The sequence below is a fragment of the Phoenix dactylifera genome, unplaced genomic scaffold, assembly GCF_009389715.1.
Source record: "Phoenix dactylifera cultivar Barhee BC4 unplaced genomic scaffold, palm_55x_up_171113_PBpolish2nd_filt_p 000529F, whole genome shotgun sequence".
NCBI classification, from domain to species: Eukaryota; Viridiplantae; Streptophyta; class Magnoliopsida; order Arecales; family Arecaceae; genus Phoenix; species Phoenix dactylifera.
Genome location: NW_024067939.1, coordinates 192,560 through 203,439, shown reverse-complemented (window position 1 = coordinate 203,439; position 10,880 = coordinate 192,560). Strand labels below are relative to the sequence as shown.

The 10,880-nt window shown below is 38.8% G+C and overlaps 1 protein-coding gene across 2 annotated transcripts in view; it reads left to right on the top strand.

The window, feature by feature from the left end:
* The first annotated feature begins 1,819 nt into the window (after nt 1-1,819).
* The window catches only part of LOC103699157 (methyl-CpG-binding domain-containing protein 9-like), a 28,249-nt gene continuing 19,188 nt past the window's right edge, over nt 1,820-10,880 (top strand). The window contains exons 1-4 of one of the 2 annotated variants that reach the window (XM_026801835.2): nt 1,820-2,470; nt 6,875-7,586; nt 7,992-9,131; nt 9,264-9,935. In XM_026801835.2, the coding sequence (XP_026657636.2) occupies nt 1,986-2,470; nt 6,875-7,586; nt 7,992-9,131; nt 9,264-9,935 (3,009 nt within the window). In that variant the 5' untranslated portion in view covers nt 1,820-1,985. Of the gene's footprint in view, nt 2,471-2,586; nt 2,918-6,874; nt 7,587-7,991; nt 9,132-9,263; nt 9,936-10,880 lie in introns of those variants that run through there. The other variant, XM_039119325.1, reaches the window with a different exon arrangement.

The following is a 10,880-nucleotide window of genomic DNA, read 5'->3' as shown; positions in this document are numbered from 1 at the left end:
TAGGGCAGCCTGGGAGGGTATCTCATACGCGAGACGGAGGGTGGGAGCTGAGCATATTATTCTTGAGGAAGACTCAGCTACAGTGACTGATTGGATATAGGAGGAGGGATGGAGGGGGGATGGGAGTTCCATGCTTTGTGACATCCGTCTGATGCTGAGAGACTGTAGTGCCTCTCAGGCAGTGCACGTGTATCAGAAGACGAACAGGGCTACAGTTTGGGTCGCTTCCTATGCTGTGCAGCACTCCGGAGAGATATGCTGGCCGCATCAGGAGGCCCTCCTCACATTTGTGTTAGATTGTAGCCTTTGATTCTACTGCCTGCTCCTACACCAGAGCAGGGTAAGCAGTCATTGTACCAAAAAAAAAATGTTGTAAAACCATTTGAGCCAATTGAGTATGGCTAGAAAACGCATTATTTTTGTTTTGACATGCTTCAGATGGCACAATCACACCGTTTTTTATAACTTTTCTATAATAATTCAAATTTCATACTCTCATTTTTAATAATATATATTTTCTTTCTTTAACTACTAAAGTGGTATATTGAATGATTGACCTCAAATATTGTGACATATGTTGATTTAAGTATAAAAGCCTAAAATCAAACCCTAGCCCTATTCTTTAATATCCCATCCCAATCTTCTCCATGTGGCGGCAAAAACTAGCCTTGTGAATATATTTACCTTGTTTACAATGATAAAATTGGTACAATAAGAGAATTTTGATTGCTGTTTAGGTATAAGGCTAGAAGAAAGGGCCTTTGTTGATAAGGTAACCATTGATTTCGCCTTAAGAACTAAATAGCTTGCATAGATATATGGTAAAGTTTTAAAGAAAAAATCAATTTTCATGTATATATTGGGCATAACCTAACACGTGACATAATTTTCTATATCCTTTTATTTAGATTGTTCTTCTTAAGATTTTCTTTTTGAGATTTTTTGATCTTGATTCTACAAAATAGTTTGGTTTATGTATAAAATAGTCATAAAAAGTTACAAAACTATATTTTTTTTCTTCCATGCCAATTTTAATTTTGTATTTATTTCTAAATTTTAATTACCAGCGACAAAGAAGATTCATTGGAAGATCTAAATTTTAATATCTTTAAAGCGATATCTCGGATATTATATCTACAGAAGGTATGGTATAATAATAATACACAATAATAGCTGATCATCGAAGCCTTGAGGCAACTTTAGAAACTAAAGTTTATTTTTACATCAAGTTCGCAGAGCGACAAATTTATATCTTAAGACGGTAGATTTATAATCAACCAATACACATATTTCTCCTATTTATCTAATAAATATATTAGCATGTAATGCAGTATATTTAGCTTGTTTTCACCCAATGTTTGTGCCTTTGCTTATGAAGTATAATTGTTATAATAATACATGAAGGAAGCATGTGCACTAAAATGATAGATAATTTATTTTGTTTTGTTCAATTTTTTCTTAATATCTCCTTCATCTACTCAAATTCTATACTGATTTGAATTTCCTAAATAATGTATTCATTTATTAATATGTAATTATCTTATTTAGATAATATATTTTTTGTGCAATTACAAAGGGAACTCGAGAAATTGAGTAAATGAGCTAAGTTCCTTCAAACAGTACGTGTCGAATCCTGGCCCTCGAAGAAGTTCAAACTGCTGTCCAAACTCGCATCCGTCCCGTTCAGTCACATGTACCCCGCAGGCCCTGCCACTTTTGACTTCCGTTGGTAGCTTCAGGAGGTCGCGATCACCTACTCCCCCCAGACACCACACTCCCCAACTTCCATCCGACCACTCATCTCCACGCGTCTCACATCACTCCCGAACCTCTTTTCCTCCGCGGCAGCCCGGCACCTGTTTCGGCCGCCCGTCCTCCCCCGCTCGTGGACCCGATCGCTCTCCTTCCCTCCTCCCCTCCCATTCGCCAAATCCCTAGATCCCTCCTCTCCCCTCCTGGGTGATGGCCCCAAACCCTCTTCCCTGATGGATCCCCGCCCGGCCCCCCTCTCCATCGACCTCAACGAGTTCCCGCCTCCCCACTGCGACACCCCTCCCGCCGCCCCCGCCCCACCTTTCCTACCCTACGATGCTTACGCCCTGGCGTGCAGGTTTCATGGGAATATCGCCCCCGCCGCCGGCCTCCCGGCGGAGTTCCCCGGGGAGGCCGGCATCGGCCGGCCCCTCCCGTGCGGGATCTGCGGCCGCCCCGAGACCCGGAGCGGCACCGTTGTCTGCGACGGCTGCGAGAGGGGGTTCCACCTCAGCTGCGCCCGGGTTCGGGTGCGGCAGCATGTCGCGTTCGAGGACTGGGTCTGCACCGACTGCACTATAAGTGGGGTGCCCAATAAGAGATGGGCTCTTGGGGCTGCCAGGCTTCTTGATATCAATGCCCCGCCGCCGAGCGAGGGAGATGGGGAAGCGAGCACCCCGGAGGAGTTGCACATCGGCAGGAACGCTGGGCTTAGCAGGCATTTCATCTCTTTGCTCTTCCTTTTGGTTCTAAAGTTCCCAAATCTCCTTTTGTTTTTGTTGTGCTGGTTGATTCATAGCATCGCAGAGCAGATACCACAGATTATTGCTACAATGCTTTCTTTGATTATTTTCATGTTCTCTATCTTCTTCTCATTTCCACCGATGAAGGTTTGAAAATGCCTCATGAGTGCTAGTAAAGTTAAAGCATGTGAAATTCTTTGCTCCCAAATGACAGAAGCAAAATAAATCAGGAGGATTTTCTAATATAACAAACCGAAAAATGAAATCAGTGGAACTTGCAGCTGTGCAACTCATGATGTATGTGGACAAGCCTCTGGTCATGCAGGATGCATGAGGAATCATATAGTATTCATATTAGTTTTTCAATCAAAAAAGTTGGGGCAAATGAAGGTTTATGAGGGAGCATAAGGATGAAGGACAAGGTCAGTAATCCTACACCAAAATTTATGTTTTTTCATCAGATAACTTAATGACATACTGTGGCTTTAGCTCCTTTGCTTATAACTTAGGGGTGGAAATGTGATAAGTGAAAGGGACATAATCTTTTTGTCTGTTATGATTGGAGGCGTTACAAAGATCATGAGTAGGAGAGCAAGATGGGTTGGATATTGAACTTTAGCAACTTCCATGCTTTGATGCTTCTATGCTTTGGATCACTATTGATGTAATTCTTAGGTTACTGGATCATGCTTAACATGCTGGGAGTGCTAGAATTTTGAAATCTGATGGCTGTATTCGATTTTGATGCTTGTGTCCTCTCATAGTCTTTTTATGGGAAGATTAACAACATATCTTATAGATAAGGAAAAAGAGTCGTTGCAGTGAGTTCTCAAAGTATTGGAGGATCCCTAAAAGCTAGGAATAATGGGTAGTTTCAATAAGTCTTTGGTTAAGCAAGAAAGAGGTTTCAATAAGTCTTATGGTAGTTTCCTAGCTTTGCTTTTCTGAGTATAATAGTTTTCCAGTTTTAGCTATAGTCAGTCTGCTCTACAGTTTACACTGGTCTTTGGGCTCTTAGCATCTTACTATCATGCATCAGAGTGTTTCAGCTTGGACTTTACTGTACATGGTGGCGTGCAGTGAAGCTAACAATACCACTCTTTGTGAAGCCCAAACTTGGTGATTATTTCCACTTCCTACGTTTCCTCTCCAACCTTATTCCGTGCTCAAGTGCTTCTTTGGCCACAAGGCGAGAAATGTATAGATCTTATGTTGCCTCATGTAAGATGAATGGGCTCCATGAAAGTAGTCAGCTGCACGGTCAATTATTTGGGTTGGCTATGGTTCACTAAACTTTCAAAACGTCAGAGTAGCTAAGGAGTTTCATCGAATTTTCATGAAAAACAAATACGAAAACTTTCCTCTTTAAACTTCACCCATGCACAAATCCAAAAGTGGGATCAAATTAAAAACTATAGTTTTTTCCCCCCACACCATATGCTTTCATTGTGTAGAAGCTTCGTCCTGAGTTTGCTTTTTGACTCACCATGACTGTAGGCTCAAAACTATAGATCTAACTTTAAATTCAGGAAAGAAAGTTTAAGGACTCAAAAAATAAATATTAATATACCCTGCATGAATATGTAAATTATTTTTCTCAATTACATGACATGATGAGGTGTTCTTGATGCAACTATATGATAGTATGTCTTTTGTCCTACTATGCTTGGATGATGATTGGGTCGTGGAGTTGTTCAAGTGAATGCTATTGATCATCACCTGTGTCACTTTGGATCAATCAAGAGATGGAGCAAACCAAGGGTCCATATAATCACTCAAGGAACACATCACTATTTTACTAGATTTTATCATTATTAGCAAACAATCTTGGATCATCTTTTTAATTCCAGATCCTTGATAATCACCATTCCTTCATTTGTTATCAAAGTTTTCATAGTCATGTTGCAAGCTGAAGGGTCAATCGACTTGTAGATTTTTGACTATAATATCTATAAGCAATAGATTTTTGAGGTTCATCAACTTCATCTGCCTGTGCCATATCTGTTTCCTTCATGAGAATCATTAGTTCATTGGATTGCATTGATAGATTATCTGTAATTTGTTGCAAGCAGAAATCTGATGATGAGAGCTATCCAACTAATCATCATGCTGCTGAAACTGTGGTCACATTTCACATCCATCAATGTGTTGATGCAACCTACCATCAGATACTCACAATGACGATCTCCCTATTTGAAGGCACCAACCTTACCCTAAAACAACAGTATTCTTAAAGGCATTTTGAATTTCTATCTTTACCCTAGGCTTCTTTAAATATATTTTGACTTGACAATGAATTATATTTCTCTTCTTAAATACACATGGCTTCAAAATATTAACTTTGACCCAAACAAGGGATCCATGGACATTCAGGTTTTCTTCAAATTCATCCTAATGTAGGATTTTAAATATGCCATAAACAGAAAAATAAAAAGTACTTATTATGTTTCTGAAACTATTGGGCACAAAGTATGCAGCCATGGGTTTACCTAGTGCCAGCTGAAGGCCTCGAGTTCAAGACGCATAAAGATCCAAGAAGTTAAGAAGAGTTGAATACACCTAAAGAAGAGGAGAGAGAATAGGACAAAATCGTGTCCATGATATCATAGAGAGGGAGAAGAGACAAAGGGATCTCTGTGCAAGTGAGGGGGATGGAACACATGCCAAAATGGCAAAGGGCGTAATACACATGGCACAGAAAAAGAGTTAACTGTCACAAACTCGCAATTCTCCCAATTTACAAACATAGTTCGAATTGACCTGATTTATAGTCTATTTTCCATTTTCTTCATGCTCTTTCTCATTATTCCCTTGGTCCTTTTTTTCCAATGTAGCTTGGAGCTACAACTGCCATACTGCTGATTGGAGTTGTTATTGTTGCCTTCAGTGGTAGGAGCAATCATTGCTACATGATCTGGAGGCAACTAGTAGAGGGGAAAAATGTAGCTTGGAGCTACAACTGCCATACTGCTGATTGGAGTTGTTATTGTTGCCTTCAGTGGTAGGAGCAATCATTGCTACATGATCTGGAGGCAACTAGTAGAGGGGAAAAATGAAGGTGAGACCATGAGAGAAGGAGTGAAGGAAGGAAAGGAAGAGAAGGTGGTGGAGGATAAAAACTGGTTATTATTGGTGTGCCATGTGCCTTTGCTACTTAGCTGAATGCCTTCATTTCTTTCCTATCTTCCGCTTTATTCTCTTCTACCATCCCATCCTTCTTCCTTTCCTCTCTTCCCGTTCAGCACTAATGCGGGGCAGAAGGATAAAGAGTAAGGTGTGCCCCAATCTCACCTATTATGGACTGCAATGCTGGGATACAAAGGGGGGTTAGTCACATAGATAAGCATGGTAGAGATGAATGTTTAGGTGACAAGACTCAAGAGTCAAGAAAGATAATTGGGGAAACATTGAAGCTGCAGTAATCCAGAATTCTGCAGCGGAATTGACTTGGTCGGCAGGAAGCTTGCATCTTCAATGAGATATGCTGAAGCTCTACTAAGGAGAGTGACCCAGATTTGTGTTGAAAGTTATACTAAAGAGAAAGTAAAGAATTTAGAATGCATAGATTGAGGTTGGGATAAAGGATTTTGAATAGTATGCAGTGCAAAAGGATGTAGCTCTTAAAAAGGAACAAGTTAGTAATTGGGGAAACATTAAAGCTGCAGTAACCCAGAATTCTGCAGTGGAATTGACTTGGTCGGTAGGAAGCTTGCATCTTCAATGAGATATGCTGAAGCTCTACTAAGGAGAGTGACCCAGATTTGTGTTGAAAGTTATAATAAAGAGAAAGTAAAGAATTTAGAATGCATAGATTGAGGTTGGGATAAAGGATTTTGAATAGTATGCAGTGCAAAAGGATGTAGCTCTTAAAAGGAACAAGTTAGCAAAGGAGTATTTTTTTGAAACCAACCTGAACTATTGGGATTCAGTTTGTTACTTATGGTTGTTGTAATCTGATAATATTGCCACATGATTATCTCAACTATGTAATCATTTACATGATTGCGCTTGCAATCTTTCGTGGTAACCATGTCAACTTTATGCTTTTGTTTGTTCATCATGTTTATCCAAGGCCAAGGGTCATAAAATTTTGTTTATAAGCTTCCTCGAAATGAAATCTGCATCTTCTTTTCCACCTATGGCTAAGTCATCTTAATGGTTTTTCAATCTAAAATACCTATTATGAAGCAGTTTTTAATAGCAAGATTTAAAATTCTATTTCAGGTGTTTTTGATCAAAAAAATTGCATATAACATACTCTTATATTTCTTAAACTTTTTGCTGACCAACAATTATTATTCTTAGTGCTGTTTAGTCTGTGGTCATTCCTTTTGAACTTACTGATACAAGTGACTGATTGTAATCTATATTGTGTGCAGAAAGAACAATCCTGATGGAGCCTCATTTAGTGGGTTTGGTGTATCATTTCCACAACAAAATGTTGGTCCCAATCGAAATGCTTTTGATTTAGTGAAGGATACTGAAACAGTAACTGATGATATGAAAATAAGTTCGGAAGGTTTACCATACCATGGGCTATTTGCAAATAGAGGTTTTGAAAATCCAGTTTCGAGCTCTTCTCTTATAGGAAGGTCTGCAGTCAGTAATGCAACAGTATCAGGACAATCGCAGGGAGAGATGTTTTTGCAGTTCTTAAGAAACTTTATTATGGAAAAGGGAGGTTTTCTGGGTGAAGGATGGTCTGTAGAGTTTAAAGAATTTACAAACAAGTCTTGTCCATATGCTGTATATTGTTCCCCAGATGGAAAGAGGTTTGAGTCGATGTCTGATGTTGCCCAATATCTTGGGATAAAATCAAGCTTCCCTTCTATGGACATTGATGAAATAAGTGATGGTTCTGGCATTGCACAGAGGTCATTGACTTTTGGTAGAAGGAAGAAAGATCTTGCCAGAAATTCAATGATAACAAGTTCCAATGAAAATCAAGACAGTGTGCGGGTCAGCTGTGGCATGGAGCCCTCATCTGATACGGAGGTCATGGAACCTCAGTTTTCTGATGTTAGAAGTGCTTCAAGAGTTGCAAAAACTTTCATGGAGGAAAATTGTGGCAATGGATCTCAAGACGCATCTGTAAGCAGCCACACATTTTACTAAATGTTTTAGCTTTATGTGTTCTGATTCTGCTTTCGTTCATGCTGTCATTCCGAGCTTAGAATGTTATTGCTTATTCCTTGCATGGATATGTGCATATCTGCTTAGCTACCTGCCTACCTACCTACATGGATATACATAATCACATATCATACCTACACATACATGCATATATGTATTTCAAACAAATTGTACATATAAACATACACTACGCATGCATGCATATATGTATATATGAGGTGATTGAGTATTCCATTGATATGTATGTGTATTATTTGGATGGATAAATGCATACGTCATATATCTATTCCTTTTTTTCTGTTAATTAGACTATTACTGCTCATGCTTGATTTTTTTTTTTCATCTTCAAAACTCTGCTTCTAGGTTGGACTTCCAGTTCAATACGAAGATTTCTTTGTGGTTAGTCTGGGGAAGATTGATTTACGAATGACATATCATGACAACTATCAGATTTGGCCTGTAGGATATAAATCCCACTGGCATGATAAAGTTACAGGTTCGCTTTTTGAGTGTGAGGTGTCAGATGGTGGTAATGCTGGGCCTGTTTTCAAGGTGCGTAGGCGCCCATGTTTAATATCACCTATACCCAGTGGTGCAACTGTTCTATTACATAAAAATGTTAACAAAGATGATATGCCAGAAAGGATGGAAATTTTTAGAATGACTGTTGATGCAGATTGTGATAACGATGATGACATTCTAATGCTGCTATCAGTTCCAGATCAATCACAGCAGGACTTGTTATCATGTTTTAGCAGCAATCTTGGTGAAACATCATATGAATCCTCTGTGCAAATTAATATGCAGAAGCCTACTGTTCTAACACCTGATCTGAATTGCCATTCAGGAAGGTCTTCTGACGCTTCAAGAATGAGAGATGAAATAGGGGAATTCTATGTAGAAGGAAGATCATCACAGTCAGTATGGAAGATGGTTTCTCATACTCTTCTTGATGCTTGCCGTGAAGTGTACAAGCAGTCAGGCTGTTTGCAATTTTGCTGCAGGCACAATAGTAGAAAGCTTTCATCATACTCAGGCAATAGAACTCTAGAAGCTCTAGATCATCTTGTTCCCCTAGCTAAATTTTGCTGTTTCCATGGACCGATTGCTACATCACGAATAATTCAGAATGACAGTGAACTAGAAGCTACATGCAAATCACTTGCAGAATGGTTAAGCCACGATAGATTTGGATTGGATGTGGGCTTTGTACAGGAAATTATTGAAAGCCTTCCTGGATCTCATGCTTGTTCACACTACCAATTTTTAAATGATAGGACTGATTTTTCAACCTCATGGACTGTTGCAAGTGGGTTGCTCTTAGCCATTGAAAAGAATGGAGAACAGGGTGAAGAAGTTGCATCATGTGGTTTATATAGAGGGCACACAAAGTCAAGGCTAAAGGACATTGCTGAAGACAGCCAATCAAGAGACCACCAGACTCCACCTGGGAAACCTGTAAGCAGTAGGCTTCCTGCTGAGTTGGTTGGGGATGTTCTTCAGGTACTGTTATTCACATTGCATTTTTTAAAATATTTTTCTCTCCATTTAAGAACATTTTATTATATTTGTTTCAAGCTCTATATTGTATGTTGCTGCCATTTCACATTTCTTCTTTTTTCAAAATTTTATTAGATATGGGAACTGCTGTGGCGTTTTTATGAAATTTTGGGCCTGAAAGAACCTCCATCATTTGAGGAACTCGAAGAAGAGCTTATTGATCCATGGCCTATGGGGTCATATAATTTGGAGAATCTAGAAAAAGAAATCCAGAATAGTAATAACAGCGCAAATGGTCCAACCTCATGTTCAACTGGTGAATCTGGTCCAACAGCTCACGAACAGAGTCCATTCATATTCATGCCAATTGAAACAGCTTCCGCAAGGGAAGCTGCTCGAGCTAGATTGGCATCACGTACTTATGGCAGATGCAATGGAGTGGTTTTAACAAAGACTCACATTGCATTGCTGAAAGTGTTGGTTGGTGAGCTACTTTGCAAGGTTGCAGGTTTTGTAGATCCAAATTTTGATGCTAGAGAATCAAAACCTAGACGTGGAAGAAAGAAGGATATGGATAACTCCCTTCCTGCAAAAGAAACAAAGATCGAGATGCTAACTATTAATGAACTGACATGGCCAGAATTAGCCAGGAGATATATTTTAGCTGTCTCATCGATGAATGGTTGCATGGATTCACCAGATGCCTATAGTCGCGAAGGTATGAAGTTGTACCGCTGCTTGCAAGGTGATGGTGGTGTGCTCTGTGGTTCGCTTTTTGGAGTTGCTGGAATGGAAGCAGATGCATTGGTAAGAGAGCACATTTCATTTTTATTGATCCTCATATGATCTGTGTTGTACCATAAATTTTCAATCGAAGCTATATTTTGAAAATTTGGTTAGTGCCAAAATGTACAAGATCCATGACTCGCATTCTATGAATTCTTTTCTTAATAAAAACTCACATTACCTTACGCATTGTTAGGTGAGACCATGAGAGCCTAGATGTGTTGGCATGTTCAGACACCTGGATGACACTATATTCAATACTAGAAGAACTTTAATATACATTCTTATTGTTTGATAGTTTTTTCATTGATAATTTGATATTTATTGACTTGTTCATCAATATTTTGCAACAACAAACATTATAAACAAATGTTGCTGTCATATATATGTCGTGCATTGATTAATGACACTCCATTGAAATTTTCAGTATTTTTATATATTGCCCTTTGATACTTCGAGCACTATAGACATGGGAAATATAAGTCACAATATTTTTGTGTTGTGACATGTTTGGAGGTTGTGTTGAATGCACCTTTGACTTGGATACTTGGCACTTGAAAAGTTCTCAAAGTAAGATTGATTAGAACTTCAATCCATCCATGTATCGGGGTAAGCCTTATTTGACTTAGACTATCAAATATGACCATCTGCCAAAGAATCGAGCATTGAATTGTTGAGTGATAATCAATGGTTCAATATTAGTTTTAGATATTGAGAAAAATGTGTTTCGGTGCTTGTGTAATTCCATTATTATATTAAAAACCAATGAAGATATCAAGGAATCATATGACGCATGAATGAAGAACGGCAACATGTTATTCAGTTATGATAACAATTGAACTATCTAAAGCATAGCTTGGTAAATATCTAGAAGACTTAAATGGATAAATATACAGCTGCACAGGGATTTGAACTTTGAATTATGATTGCCATCATATCAAGTACCAAGGACCAATATATTAATTA